Here is a 16,456-nt window from a genome sequence, read left to right on the forward strand (position 1 = left end):
TATGAAGAGTAGATATGAAAAGGAAAAAGGTTCTAGTGGGAGCCAATACGCCTTTAGAATAACTATGTTTAAAAGCTTTTATTCATACACAAACAGACGACATTTACAACTTAAACATTCGTCTTAGGTACAAATTACTAAAATTTCAGTAAAATGATGTAACAATCTTATATAAACACATATTTCAATTGATGTGAGGAGTTTACAATCAGGTGATCACAATCAGAAATTTAAAGAGATATATCTCCAACCAGATGCTTGTGGTGAAGGCTTTATGAATCCGAAATCGCAAAATCCAACGCGTTTCGTCCGTTAGGACTTCATCAGGGGTTAACAATCAGATCTTATAATAGATTGGATTACCACTGATTATGAATGGTTAGGGTTCTCAAAGTTACATCCAATCACAAGTATGTTTTCAATTGATATGATATCTATTGGTTGTGATCCTGTGAGGTGGTGCATGTCCCAGTAAAAAGGAGCAGTGTTGTTCAGGATTGGGAATTTATTTAAGTCCTCTTTGGTGATACCAATTGAAGCCGAGGTGGACTATAGGGTTCCATTATCCCTGATGAGATTAGGGAGTATAACATCATCTAACTCCAACCTAAATTGTCATTTTCTGTTATGATGAAATCTATTTAGATACCATATCACTAGAACCTTTTTCCTTTTCATATAGATAGATAGATAGCAAAAAAAAAAAAAACAATTATAATAACCACTAATTGCATATAGATAAAATAAATTAGGTCACTGGCATATTTTAGACCTAATGTGACTCCTAAACTATGTGGAAAAATCTAAACAATGTATACACTACAATATCTACCACAAAATCCTACCGCAACTTGTTCTCCAATATGTTGAGGTCCAACTTAGGAGGTTTACTAAATGATGTATCTTACATTATAAAAGGAAAACCATAATGCCTTAATAATTTTTTAATCTTCCCCATTCACCATGAGACCTAAATTTATGTTATAAAGACCACATTTATAATGCAATTTATAAAAAGCAGCTGAGATTGAGTGTCTCATTGAGGCCATTCGGATTTACCGTGTTTAAGCTGTATATCCATTTACACTCCAACTGTAACAGTTGTCTGTCCCTATCCCCACCTCTCAAATTGGGGGGGATTTGGACAATTATTCTATACCTCAGTGTGGCCATAGTGTGTTTGGCCATGAGGAAATGGCGTGCCACCGCTTGGTCGCTCTTCCCCTCATTGATGGCAGCTCTTATGGCTCCCCTGTGTTGGGCCATTCTCTCTTTGAATTGTCGTTTCGTCTTACCGACATAATGTAAGCCACATGGGCAAGTGAGCAAATAAATCACATATCTTGATGTACATGACAGTGGATATTTGATGTGTAACATCTTGCCCGTGTGGGGATGTGCAAATGTACTGCCTGCGATCATGTAACTACATGTTACACAACCCGAACATTTGTAACATCCACCCTTTTTAGTCAAAAAGTGGGTCTTCGGGGGTTGTGCCAGTGATGTCTGTTTTCACCAGCAGGTCCCTCAGATTCGGGCCCCTGGCATAACTGGGCAGTAGCTTAGTATTTTCCAAAACTGACAACTTTGGTATATATATATATAATATATATATATATAATATAGATATAATCATCCTGTTTGTGACTGACTTGCAGTTTGTTGGAGTGCTGTATGTGTGCTTCTGGCCCATTTTACTGACACCTTTTATCAGAAAACACCACATTAAAATGGGTTATGGTAAATAGGGGTCTCCACAAATTTGTTGCCCAGGGGCCCCCACAATCCTTGATTTGTCCCTGCTGCAGAATGATAATTATTGCTGTACATCGCAGTCCCCATTATTATCATCAATGAGAGCTACAGTCTTAACCCTACGTACCAAACTCTTAAAAAGCGTAGCTTTTTGGAGCTTGAGCCCGTTAGTTTACACATTGCATACGTTGCTTTAAGACTGTGGAGGAGATAGATCTTCTGATGCCTCTCCAGCAGCTTCCGGCCGGATCTGAGACTGTGCGCATGCCATTTCATTTTATTACATGCATTTGGTGTGCAGCCCCTATTGAAACCTATGCAGCCTGCAGCACTGTTATTAGAATAAAGAAAAGACAGAAAAAAGTGAGACACGAAATTAAAGGCTTTCACCAGCAAAAATGCTGGAGATAAGCCTTAAATGTGTTTACTAAATAGACCCCCTAATCCCAAACATAGTCAAACAGCATATACTGTATAAATTATAATGCAAAAACAGCACTCCATTGTATGGTGGTATTTGTGTCCCGAATGCTGAAAAAAATCAACACTTTAGTAATCTATGGGGGTCATTCCGAGTTGTTCGCTCGCAAGCTGCTTTTAGCAGCTTGCACACGCTAAGCCGCCGCCTACTGGGAGTGAATCTTAGCATATTAAATTTGCGAACGAAAGATTAGCAGAATTGCGAATAGACACTTCTTAGCAGTTTCTGAGTAGCTTCAGACTTACTCGGCATCTGCGATCAGTTCAGTGCTTGTCGTTCCTGGTTTGACGTCACAAACACACCCAGCGTTCGCCCAGACACTCCTCCGTTTCTCCAGCCACTGTTTCCCAGAAACGGTAGCGTTTTTTCACACACTCCCATAAAACGGCCTGTTTCCGCCCAGAAACACCCACTTCCTGTCAATCACATTACGATCACCAGAACGAAGAAAAAACCTCGTAATGCCGTGAGTAAAATTCCTAACTGCATAGCAAATTTACTTGGCGCAGTCGCACTGCGGACATTGCGCATTAGCGACTATTCGCTCCGTTGCGACAAAAAAATACCGAGCGAACAACTCGGAATGACCCCCTATGTTCTTAAACATGTTAATCTGCTGTAATATATGTAGCACATTTACACAAAGTCCAAAGGTTTATGCTCATTGAACTAGAGAACGTTTGGGAGCCAGCGATCCTTTTTGCATGTTGAGGCCCCACAAAGTTGACTTTAAATCACTATTTTAAAAGAACTATGATATTTCCTTTTCGCCAACTGATTTATTATAATCAAGCTCTGTTTTTTTTTATTATATTCAAACTTTGTTTACAAAGCTCTGATATGTTTTATTATTCAATCCAGTATTTTCCTTATCAGGTAGGTATTACTATTGGTTATAGAAAAGATTAGGTCACTGATGAAATCTGGTCACGTACAGGCTCACCATCCCTCATGGTTCAAGAAAAAAGCCACATAAGTCAGTGCTCGGGCCAGCGTGCTGGATCAGGTGCACCTTACATCAGGACCAGTTAGTGTGGTCAGAAGGGGACACCACACAGGTGATCACCAGTCATTTTTCAATCGGCTTATTAACTGAGGTCAGGAATATTGTGATATTCAGTGATTTGCTTGATATTACGGCCAATATCCCAGCATGTGTTTGGGGCTTTCCTCTTTTTAACAGTTATGCAAACTGAAAAACAGTGGTGTGTGCAGCTGTAGCCTAACCTCGCTATGTCTGGTCTTTCCTCCAAAGGTGGGATTGCTGGAGGAATAGAGATATGCATCACATTTCCCACAGAGTATGTCAAGACCCAGCTACAGCTAGATGAGAAAGCTAACCCACCAAGATACCGGGGAATATGTGAGTAACGGCATTGTGATGAGCTTAGCATCATTTGTGGTGGTAGTAGGGTAAGGTGTAGAAGGTATTTGGATTCCAGCCTCATTATAACCATTTTTCTGTCTTCTGCAGGGGACTGTGTGAAGCAGACGGTGGACGGCCATGGGGTGAAAGGGCTGTACCGGGGGCTTAGCTCGCTGCTGTATGGTTCCATACCAAAGGCCGCCGTCAGGTAAATGCCCTTGCTGATCGACACAGAATTGTGTCTAATATTGAAATAGAAGGGTATTATCAGGGGTGGATTAGGAACAAAAAGCGGCCCTGGAAAAATTTGTACTAGTGGCCCCACATGGGCAGCACCAGAGGTGTAAGGTCTAGCCATGGGCCATGGCAGCAGCACCCTCCCCCCAAGACTTTCCAGATAGTGGGCATGTCCAGCATCAAGGGGGAAGTTAAAAAGAAATAAAATTAAATATTATGAGCACATTATATGATACACCTTCAGAATTTAGGAAACAATATCATTCTTTAGAAAGATATATTTTCTTGTTTATTACACCAACCGTATCCCAATCACTATTCACTCAGTCTTATATGTCAGCCAAGCAGGCAGACAGAGCATACACTAGATCATCTGCAATCACAGGCTAAGTGGCAAAATCGTTTTCATATATGCAAATTATTTAGCATCTTATTCATTATGTCTATAAATAGGACCACATGTCCTCAAACAAAACAGGCCCCACGGGTGCGTCGGCCCACCGGGAATCTTCCCTATGAACCCTATGGCCAATCCGCCTCAGGGTATTATGGTGTTATTTATTCTCAATATTTTGCTGTAGAGCTTGTGCACATTTCATGCTTTTCTCTAACGTCCTAGTGGATGCTGGGGACTCCGTCAGGACCATGGGGATTAGCGGCTCCGCAGGAGACAGGGCACAAAAATAAAGCTTTAGGATCAGGTGGTGTGCACTGGCTCCTCCCCCTATGACCCTCCTCCAAGCCTCAGTTAGGTTTTTGTGCCCGTCCGAACAGGGTGCAATCTAGGTGGCTCTCCTAAAGAGCTGCTTAGAAAAAGTTTTTAGGTTTTTTATTTTCAGTGAGTCCTGCTGGCAACAGGCTCACTGCAACGAGGGACTTAGGGGAGAAGAAGTGAACTCACCTGCGTGCAGGATGGATTGGCTTCTTAGGCTACTGGACACCATTAGCTCCAGAGGGATCGAACACAGGCCCAGCCATGGAGTCCGGTCCCGGAGCCGCGCCGCCGACCCCCTTGCAGATGCCGAAAAGCGAAGAGGTCCAGAAACCGGCGGCAGAAGACTTTTCAGTCTTCATGAGGTAGCGCACAGCACTGCAGCTGTGCGCCATTGTTGTCACACACTTCACACCAGCGGTCACGGAGGGTGCAGGGCGCTGCAGGGGGCGCCCTGGGCAGCAATGAGAATACCTTGTTCTGGCTAAAAAATACATCACATATAGCCCTTGGGGCTATATGGATGTATTTAACCCCTGCCAGGTCTCACAAACTCCGGAGAAGAGCCCGCCGAAATAGGGGGCGGGGCCTATCTCCTCAGCACACAGCGCCATTTTCCTGCTCAGCTCCGCTGCGAGGAAGGCTCCCAGGACTCTCCCCTGCACTGCACTACAGAAACAGGGTAAAAAAGAGAGGGGGGGGGCACTTTTTTTGGCGTTTTTGATATATATTAAGCTGCTATAAGGGAGACAACACTTCTATAGGGTTGTTCCTATATATTTATAGCGCTTGGGTGTGTGCTGGCAAACTCTCCCTCTGTCTCCCCAAAGGGCTAGTGGGGTCCTGTCTTCGATAAGAGCATTCCCTGTGTGTCTGCTGTGTGTCGGTACGTGTGTGTCGACATGTATGAGGACGATGTTGGTGTGGAGGCGGAGCAATTGCCGGCAATGGTGATGTCACCCCCTAGGGAGTCGACACCGGAATGGATGGCTTTATTTATGGAATTACGTGATAATGTCAGCACATTACAAAAATCAGTTGACGACATGAGACGGCCGGCAAACCAGTTAGTACCTGTACAGGCGTCTCAGACACCGTCAGGGGCTATAAAACGCCCTTTACCTCAGTCGGTCGACACAGACCCAGACACGGACACCGAATCTAGTGTCGACGGTGAAGAAACAAACGTATTTTCCAGTAGGGCCACACGTTATATGATCACGGCAATGAAGGAGGCTTTACATATCTCTGATACTGCATGTACCACAAAAAGGGGTATTATGTGGGGTCTGAAAAAACTACCTGTAGTTTTTCCTGAATCAGACGAATTGAATGAAGTGTGTGATGAAGCGTGGGTTAACCCCGATAGAAAACTGCTAATTTCAAAGAAGTTATTGGCATTATATCCTTTCCCGCCAGAGGTGAGGGCGCGCTGGGAAACACCCCCTAGGGTGGATAAGGCGCTCACACGCTTATCAAAACAAGTGGCGTTACCGTCTCCTGAAACGGCCGCCCTCAAGGATCCAGCAGATAGGAGGCTGGAAACTACCCTGAAAAGTATATACACTCATACTGGTGTTATACTGCGACCAGCCATCGCCTCTGCATGGATGTGCAGTGCTGGGGTGGTTTGGTCGGATTCCCTGACTGAAAATATTGATACCCTGGATAGGGACAGTATTTTACTGACTATAGAGCATTTAAAGGATGCATTTCTATATATGCGAGATGCACAGAGGGATATTTGCACTCTGGCATCGAGAGTAAGTGCGATGTCCATATCTGCCAGAAGAAGTTTATGGACGCGACAATGGTCAGGTGATGCGGATTCCAAACGGCATATGGAAGTATTGCCGTATAAGGGGGAGGAATTATTTGGGGTCGGTCTATCGGATTTGGTGGCCACGGCAACAGCCGGGAAATCCACCTTTTTACCTCAGGTCCCCTCCCAACAGAAAAAGACACCGTCTTTTCAGCCGCAGTCCTTTCGTTCCTATAGGAACAAGCGGGCGAAAGGACAGTCATATTTGCCCCGAGGCAAAGGAAAGGGTAAGAGAGTGCACCAAGCAGCTTCTTCCCAGGAGCAGAAGCCCCCCCCCGGCTTCTGCAAAGCCCTCAGCATGACGTTGGGGCTTTACAAGCGGACTCAGGGGCGGTGGGGGGTCGACTCAAGAATTTCAGCGCACAGTGGGCTCACTCACAGGTGGACCCCTGGATCCTGCAGATAATATCTCAGGGTTACAGGTTGGAATTCGAGAAGTCTCCCCCTCGCCAATTCCTAAAGTCTGCTCTGCCAACGTCTCCCTCAGACAGGGCGACGGTATTGGAAGCCATTCACAAGCTGTATTCTCAGCAGGTGATAGTCAAGGTACCCCTCCTACAACAGGAAAAGGGGTATTATTCCACACTATTTGTGGTACCGAAGCCGGACGGCTCGGTAAGACCTATTCTAAATCTGAAATCTTTGAACCTGTACATACAAAAATTCAAGTTCAAGATGGAGTCACTCAGAGCAGTGATAGCGAATCTGGAAGAAGGGGACTTTATGGTGTCCCTGGACATCAAGGATGCTTACCTGCATGTCCCAATTTGCCCTTCACATCAAGGGTACCTCAGGTTCGTGGTGCAAAACTGTCATTATCAGTTTCAGACGCTGCCGTTTGGATTGTCCACGGCACCTCGGGTCTTTACCAAGGTAATGGCCGAAATGATGTTTCTTCTACGAAGAAAAGGCGTATTAATTATCCCTTACTTGGACGATCTCCTGATAAGGGCAAGGTCCAGGGAACAGCTGGGGGACGTAGTAGCACTAACCCAAATAGTGCTGCAACGGCACGGGTGGATTCTGAATTTTCCAAAATCTCAATTGACCCCGACGACACGTCTGCTGTTCCTGGGAATGATTCTGGACACGGTTCAGAAAAAGGTGTTTCTTCCGGAGGAGAAAGCCAAGGAGTTATCCGAACTTGTCAGGAACCTCCTAAAACCAGGGAAAGTGTCTGTGCATCAATGCACAAGAGTCCTGGGAAAGATGGTGGCTTCTTACGAAGCGATTCCATTCGGCAGATTCCACGCACGAACTTTTCAGTGGGATCTGCTGGACAAATGGTCCGGATCGCATCTGCAGATGCATCAGCGGATAACCTTGTCGCCACGGACAAGGGTGTCTCTTCTGTGGTGGTTGCAGAGTGCTCATCTGTTAGAGGGCCGCAGATTCGGCATACAGGACTGGGTCCTGGTAACCACGGATGCCAGTCTGAGAGGCTGGGGAGCGGTCACACAGGGAAGAAACTTCCAGGGAGTATGGTCAAACCTGGAGATGTCTCTTCACATAAATATACTGGAGCTAAGAGCGATTTACAATGCTCTAAGCCTGGCAAAACCCCTGCTTCAGGGTCAGCCGGTGTTGATCCAGTCGGACAACATCACGGCAGTCGCCCACGTAAACAGACAGGGCGGCACAAGAAGCAGGAGAGCAATGGCAGAAGCTGCAAGGATTCTTCGCTGGGCGGAAGATCATGTGATAGCACTGTCAGCAGTGTTCATTCCGGGAGTGGACAACTGGGAAACAGACTTCCTCAGCAGACACGATCTACACCCGGGAGAGTGGGGACTTCATCCAGAAGTCTTCCACATGATTGTGAACCGTTGGGAAAAACCAAAGGTGGACATGATGGCGTCTCGCCTCAACAAAAAACTGGACAGGTATTGCGCCAGGTCAAGAGACCCTCAGGCAATAGCTGTGGACGCTCTGGTAACGCCGTGGGTGTTCCAGTCAGTGTATGTGTTTCCTCCTCTGCCTCTCATACCAAAAGTACTGAGAATTATACGGCAAAGGGGAGTAAGAACGATACTCGTGGCTCCGGATTGGCCAAGAAGAACTTGGTACCCGGAACTTCAGGAGATGCTCACGGAAGATCCGTGGCCTCTACCTCTAAGACGGGACCTGCTTCAGCAGGGACCGTGTCTATTCCAAGACTTACCGCGGCTGCGTTTGACGGCATGGCGGTTGAACGCCGAATTCTAAGGGAAAAAGGCATTCCGGAAGAGGTCATTCCTACACTGGTAAAAGCCAGGAAGGAGGTGACTGCACAACATTATCACCGCATTTGGAGAAAATATGTTGCGTGGTGTGAGGCCAGGAAGGCCCCCACGGAGGAATTTCAATTGGGTCGATTCCTACATTTCCTGCAAACAGGATTGTCTATGGGCCTCAAGTTGGGGTCCATTAAGGTTCAAATTTCGGCCCTGTCGATTTTCTTCCAGAAAGAATTGGCTTCAGTTCCTGAAGTCCAGACTTTTGTAAAAGGAGTACTACATATACAGCCCCCGGTTGTGCCCCCAGTGGCTCCGTGGGACCTTAATGTAGTTTTGGATTTTCTCAAATCCCATTGGTTTGAGCCACTCAAATCGGCGGATTTGAAATATCTTACATGGAAAGTAACCATGCTACTGGCCCTGGCTTCAGCCAGGAGAGTGTCAGAATTGGCGGCTTTATCGTATAAAAGCCCATATCTGATTTTCCATTCGGACAGGGCAGAACTGCGGACGCGTCCTCATTTTCTGCCTAAGGTGGTGTCAGCGTTTCACCTGAACCAGCCTATTGTGGTGCCTGCGGCTACTAGCGATTTGGAGGATTCCAAGTTGCTGGACGTTGTCAGGGCATTGAAAATATATATTTCAAGGACGGCTGGAGTCAGAAAATCTGACTCGCTGTTTATACTGTATGCACCCAACAAGCTGGGTGCTCCTGCTTTTAAGCAGACGATTGCTCGTTGGATTTGTAGCACAATTCAACTTGCACATTCTGTGGCAGGCCTGCCACAGCCTAAATCTGTCAAGGCCCATTCCACAAGGAAGGTGGGCTCATCCTGGGCGGCTGCCCGAGGGGTCTCGGCATTACAACTCTGCCGAGCAGCTACGTGGTCGGGGGAGAACACGTTTGTAAAATTCTACAAATTTGATACCCTGGCTAAAGAGGACCTGGAATTCTCTCATTCGGTGCTGCAGAGTCATCCGCACTCTCCCGCCCGTTTGGGAGCTTTGGTATAATCCCCATGGTCCTGACGGAGTCCCCAGCATCCACTAGGACGTTAGAGAAAATAAGATTTTACTTACCGATAAATCTATTTCTCGTAGTCCGTAGTGGATGCTGGGCGCCCATCCCAAGTGCGGATTGTCTGCAATACTTGTACATAGTTATTGTTACAAAAAAATCGGGTTGTTATTGTTGTGAGCCGTCTGTTCAGAGACTCCTACGTTGTCATACTGTTAACTGGGTTCAGATCACAAGTTGTACGGTGTGATTGGTGTGGCTGGTATGAGTCTTACCCGGGATTCAATATCCTTCCTTATTGTGTACGCTCGTCCAGGCACAGTATCCTAACTGAGGCTTGGAGGAGGGTCATAGGGGGAGGAGCCAGTGCACACCACCTGATCCTAAAGCTTTATTTTTGTGCCCTGTCTCCTGCGGAGCCGCTAATCCCCATGGTCCTGACGGAGTCCCCAGCATCCACTACGGACTACGAGAAATAGATTTATCGGTAAGTAAAATCTTATTTTTAATACTCGCAAGAACTAATAGACAAAATGTATATTGTCTTACACACATTACACATAGTATAGTTCAGTTCATAATGGAACATATCATACAATACAGATGTGTTAACATGCACAGCAGAATCGCTGGGGTGAGGACAACTGAAGCAGTCATTCTTTTATAACAAATATCAAACTTACTGTTTTGACTTCTATACGTTACATCTTAGTGTTATGTGTGTCTCCGTTTTCCTGCTACTGTCTTTTTACTCCAATAATTTTTTTCTATACCACAATCAATGCTGTTCCTTTTTTTTTTTTGTCTGCAGCTTTCCTTCATTATTGCCTGATCTTTCCACACCTTCTCTGTACCTGAACTCCTTACTTCCCCTTACAGGTTTGGGATGTTTGAGTTCCTCAGTAATCAGGTGCGGGATGCAGATGGCAAACTAGACAGTAAACGCAGTTTACTGTGCGGCCTGGGTGCAGGTGTGGCAGAGGCTATTGTGGTGGTCTGTCCCATGGAGACTATTAAGGTGAGCGCCACTTACATGTTTTACCTTCTCATAGGTTTCTCTATTTCATGTAGAGGTACTAGATAAGAATTGTAAGTTGGTAGCCCTAACAAAGGAAAGCAGACTTACAGTAACTGTAAGAATACATATTTGGAAGTATTTCACATGCTTGTTATATTACACCTCTCACTTTCAGAATGCGATGATATAATGGTCCTATAAACCATACAGTATCACGTGCACAAATGTACTTATGTATAATAAAACCTTTAGGAAAAAAAGAGCCAGAAGGCTGTGCTGCACGTGGCCAGCCCTACTCTCTGTGTAGCCGGCCTGGCCCAATAGGCTTTCGTCCCTTCTGGCATGTGCCAGTTGGCCAGTCAAGCCTTGCTGTTGCTACACTTGCGCCAAACATTTTATCTCTGCGCACCAGGAGTGACTTAGCTAACGCTGATCATATATTTCGCTCAAATTTGAGTCTTAATCGCAATGCGATGTGACACTTCCGCTTCATCAGACTGCACAGATTAATTTGATATGCGACACTTGTATATCTGTGTGTGTCTGAATCTATAGTGCTACGATGCAACAGTTTCTTTTTTCAGGCCATGGGCCTAATTCAGATCTGATCGCAGCAGCAAATTTGTTAGCTAATGGGCAAAACCATGTGCACTGCAGGGGGGGGCAGATATAACATGGGCAGAGTTAGATTTAGGTGGGTTATTTTGTTTCTGTGCAGGGTAAATACTGTCTGATTTATTTTAACGCTGCAATTTATATTTCAGTTTGAACACACCCCACCCAAATCTAACTCTCTCTGCACATATTATATCTCCCCCCCCCCCTCCCCCGCAATGCATGTGGTTTTGCCCATTAGCTAGCAAATTTGCTGCTATCAGGTCTGAATTAGGCCCCAAGTTACATTGTGCTTGTATACAGATTAAGACTCAGTTGCACACAGATATACATGTTTCACATATCAAATTAACTGCTTACCTACACAGACACACACACACACACACACTACCCCATAGCCGCTCACACACGCACTGCATGTTGATTCCAGTGAGAGCCTTCCCCCTTCCTTTTCTCTTACGTCCTAGAGGATGCTGGGGACTCCGTAAGGACCATGGGGATAGACGGGCTCCGCAGGAGACATGGGCACTTTAAGAAAGACTTTAGATCTGGTGTGCACTGGCTCCTCCCTCTATGCCCCTCCTCCAGACCTCAGTTTGATACTGTGCCCAGTGGAGACTGGGTGCTTTTCAGAGAGCTCTCCTGAGCTTTCTGACAGAAAGTATATTTGTTAGGTTTTTTATTTTCAGGGAGCCTGCTGGCAACAGACTCCCTGCATCGAGGGACTGAGGGGAGAGAAGCAGACCTACTTCTGTAAGTTTCAAGGCTCTGCTTCTTAGGCTACTGGACACCATTAGCTCCAGAGGGAGTCAGAACACAGGTCTCACCCTGGAGTTCATCCCGGAGCCGCGCCGCCGTCCTCCTCGCAGAGCCGGAAGATAGAAGTCGGGTGAGTATGAGAAAAAAAGAAGACTTCAGAGGCGGCAGAAGACTTCATGATCTTCACTGAGGTAACGCACAGCAGTGCAGCTGTGCGCCATTGCTCCCACACACCTCACACACGGCACTCACTGTAAGGGTGCAGGGCGCAGGGGTGGCACCCTGGGCAGCAATATAGACCACATTTCTGGCAAAAGAGATATATATACAGCTAGGCACTGTATATATAAAGAGCCCCCGCCAGTTTTTATCATATTTAAGCGGGACAGAAGCCCGCCGCCGAGGGGCGGGGCTTCTCCCTCAGCACTCACCAGCGCCATTTTCTCCACAGCACAGCTGAGAGGAAGCTCCCGGACTCTCCCCTGCTTATCCACGGTGAAAGAGGGTTTCAGAGAAGAGGGGGCGGCACATAATTGGCAGCAAATAATAGTATTACAGCGCTACTGGGTAAACACATTGGGGTTTATTTACTAATATTCGTGTTTTTGCCATTTTGAAGGGTGTTTGATCTCGAATGGTATCGGGTGCATTTTACTGCAACTTTTTGAATCCTGATACGGTCATTCACTAAGCTGCCGAGTTTTGCACATTCGTTTTTTCCGATGTCGATGTGATTCGTAATATAAGGCAGTGTTTTACGGGAGTGGTGAGTAAAACAGTGCCTGACAAAACACAAGGAATCCCGGCCGGATCTGTGAGATCCGTGCAGGGCTTCATTGTGTACCTTAAAAAGTTAATTAAAGTCTTAAAAAAGTTAGAAAAAATTGCGTGGGGTCCACCCTCCTAAGCATAACCAGCCTCGGGCTCTTTGAGCCGGTCCTGGTTGACAAAATATGGGGGGGGGAATGACAGGGGTTCCCCCATATTTAATCAACCAGCACCGGGCTCTGCGCCTGGTCCTGGTTCCAAAAATACGGGGGACAAAAAGCGTAGGGGTCCCCCGTATTTTTGAAACCAGCACCGGGCTCCACTAGCTGGGGAGATAATGCCACAGCCGGGGGACACTTTGATATCGGTCCTTGCGGCCGTGCCATTAAAACTCCAACTAGTCACCCCTGGCCGGGGTACCCTGGAGGAGAGGGGACCCCTTCAATCAAGGGGTCCCCCCCCTCCAGCCACCCAAGGGCCAGGGGTGAAGCCCGAGGCTGTCCCCCCCCATCCAAGGGCGGCGGATGGGGGGCTGATAGCCTTGTTAACAAAATGTGAATATTGTTTTTAGTAGCAGTACTACAAGTCCCAGCAAGCCTCCCCCGCAAGCTGGTACTTGGAGAACCACAAGTACCAGCATGCGGTGGAAAACCGTGCCCGCTGGTACCTGTAGTACTACTACTAAAAAAATACCCCAATAAAAACAGGACACACACACCGTGACAGTACAACTTTATTACATACATGCACACTAACATACACACATACTTACCTATGTTCCCACGAGGCTCGGTCCTCTTCTCCATGTAGAATCCTAGGGGTACCTGTGAAAAAAATTATACTCACATAATCCAGTGTAGAATCCGACCTTTGAATAATCCACGTACTTGGCAAAAAAATAAAACGGAAACCCGACCACGCACTGAAAGGGGTCCCATGTTTACACATGGGACCCCTTTCCCCGACTGCCAGGACCCCCCCTGACTCGTGTCAAAGAGGGTCCCTTCAGCCAATCAGAGAGCGCCATGTCGTGGCACTCTCCTGATTGGCTGTGTGCTCCTGTAGTGTCTGTCAGGTAGCACACGGCACAGATACAATGTAGCGCCTATGCGCTCCATTGTAGCCAATGGTGGGAACTTTGCGGTCAGCGGTGAGGTTACTTTCGGTCAACCGCTGACCGCAAAGTTCCCACCATTGGCTACAATGGAGCGCATAAGCGCTACATTGTATCTGTGCCGTGTGCTGCCTGACAGACACTACAGGAGCACACAGCCAATCAGGAGAGTGCCACGACGTGGCGCTCCCTGATTGGCTGAAGGGACCCTCTTTGACACGAGTCAGGGGGGGTCCTGGCAGTCGGGGAAAGGGGTCCCATGTATAAACATGGGGCCCCTTTCAGTGCGTGGTTGGGTTTCCATTTTATTTTTTTGCCAAGTACGTGGATTATTCAAAGGTCGGATTCTACACTGGATTATGTGAGTATAATTTTTTTCACAGGTACCCCTAGGATTCTACATGGAGAAGAGGACCGAGCCTCGTGGGAACATAGGTAAATATGTGTGTATGTTGGTGTGCATGTATGTAATAAAGTTGTACTGTCACGGTGTGTGTGTCCTGTTTTTATTGGGGTATTTTTTTAGTAGTAGTACTACAGGTACCAGCGGACCCGGTTTTCCACCGCATGCTGGTACTTGTGGTTCTCCAAGTACCAGCTTGCGGGGGAGGCTTGCTGGGACTTGTAGTACTGCTACTAAAAACAATATTCACATTTTGTTAACAAGGCTATCAGCCCCCCATCCGCCGCCCTTGGATGGGGGGGACAGCCTCGGGCTTCACCCCTGGCCCTTGGGTGGCTGGAGGGGGAGGACCCCTTGATTGAAGGGGTCCCCACTCCTCCAGGGTACCCCGGCCAGGGGTGACTAGTTGGGTATGTAATGCCAGGGCCGCAGGGACCAGTATAAAAGTGTCCCCCGGCTGTAGCATTATGTACCTGGCTAGTGGAGCCCGGTGCTGGTTTCAAAAATACGGGGGACCCCTACGCTTTTTGTCCCCCGTGTTTTTGGAACCAGGACCAGGCGTAGAGCCCGGTGCTGGTTGATTAAATATGGGGGAACCCCTGTCATTTCCCCCCCCATATTTTGTCAACCAGGACCGGCTCAAAGAGCCCGAGGCTGGTTATGCTTAGGAGGGGGGACCCCACGCAATTTTTCCCCCCCGATTTTACACTAAACAGACCCTTTCCCATAGATAACCATGCACAGATCTCACTGATCCGTGCATGGTTATCCAAACTCGACTGGAAAAAGCAGGTCTATTTTTTTGCTGCTTTTTTTAACGAATCGAAATAAAACAGACCCGCACTTGAGCACTCAGAAACTAACAGCCAAATACGAATGAATAGTGAATGCCCGTATTCTATGAAATAACAGCCGCGTTTGACCGATGGTCTATTCATTCGTATTTCTGAACGTTGTCATTCAAACCATTACGAATAGTCCAAACACTGCCGAGATTGGTGCTTAGTGAATTCCCGGATTGGGACTTAGAAAAAAAAACTCAAATCGGCCAAACTCGGATTTTTAGTAAATACTGTCCATTGTGTGTTTTTTCCTGGGGTATTAGCGCTGGGTGTGTGCTGGCATACTCTCTCTCTGTCTCTCCAAAGGGCCTTGTGGGGGAACTGTCTTCAGATAAGAGGATTCCCTGAGTGTGTGGTGTGTCGGTACGTGTGTGTCGACATGTCTGAGGTAAAAGGCTCTTCTAAGGTGGAGATGGAGCAAATGTGTGTGTGTGGTGTCTCCGTCGACAACGCCGACACCTGACTGGATATGTGGAATTAAGTGCTGAGGTAAATTTATTGCACAAAAGATTAGAGAACAGACAGGGAATCTACCCATGTCTGTCCCTATGTCGCAGGGACCTTCAGAGTCTCAAAACGCCCACTATCCAAAATAATAGACACTGATACCGACACGGATTCTGACTCCAGTGTCGACTACGATGATGCAAAGTTACAGCCACAACTGGCAGAAAAGTATTCAATATATGATTATTGTAATAAAAGATGTTTTGCGTATCACTGATGACCCATCTGTCCCTGACACGAGGGTACACATGTTTAAGGGGAAGAAAGCTGAGATAACATTTCCCCCCTCTCATGAACCAAATGAATTGTGTGAAAAAGAGCGGGAATCTCCAGACAAGAAACTGCAGTTTCCCAAAAGAATTCTCATGGCGTATCCTTTCCCTGCTAGGGCCAGGATACGATGGGAATCCTCCCCTAGGGTGGACAAGGCGTTGACACGTTTACCCAAAAGGTAGCGCTGACATACCAAGATACAGCTACCCTCAGGGATCCTGCAGATAGCATGCAGAAAAGTACTTTGAAGTCCAAATACACACATTCTGATACACTACTCAGACCGGCGATTGTGTCGGCAGGGGTTTATAGCGCTGTAGCAGCGTGGACAGATACCTTTTCAGCGGAGATTGAAACCCTAGATAAGGATACCATGTTATTGACCCTAGGATAAATAAAAGATGCTGTCTTATATATAAGACATGCTCAAAGAGACATTGGTCTACTGGGTTCTAGAGTCAACGCTATGTCGATTTCTGCTAGACGTGTCCTGTGAAACATGCAATGGACAGGTGATGCCGACTAAAGAGGCATATGGAGGTTTTAC

At 46.7% G+C, this 16,456-nt stretch overlaps 1 protein-coding gene across 2 annotated transcripts in view; it reads left to right on the forward strand.

Moving 5' to 3' along the window:
- The window catches only part of SLC25A1 (solute carrier family 25 member 1), a 79,855-nt gene that overhangs the window by 43,625 nt on the left and 19,774 nt on the right, over window positions 1-16,456 (forward strand). Inside the window, exons 2-4 of one of the 2 annotated variants that reach the window (XM_063964798.1) lie at window positions 3,495-3,602; window positions 3,714-3,813; window positions 10,490-10,628. In XM_063964798.1, coding sequence (XP_063820868.1) covers window positions 3,495-3,602; window positions 3,714-3,813; window positions 10,490-10,628 — 347 coding nt within the window. Of the gene's footprint in view, window positions 1-3,494; window positions 3,603-3,713; window positions 3,814-10,421; window positions 10,629-16,456 lie in introns of those variants that run through there. The other variant, XM_063964799.1, reaches the window with a different exon arrangement.

The sequence above is a fragment of the Pseudophryne corroboree genome, chromosome 1, assembly GCF_028390025.1.
Source record: "Pseudophryne corroboree isolate aPseCor3 chromosome 1, aPseCor3.hap2, whole genome shotgun sequence".
In the NCBI taxonomy this organism is placed as follows: Eukaryota; Metazoa; Chordata; class Amphibia; order Anura; family Myobatrachidae; genus Pseudophryne; species Pseudophryne corroboree.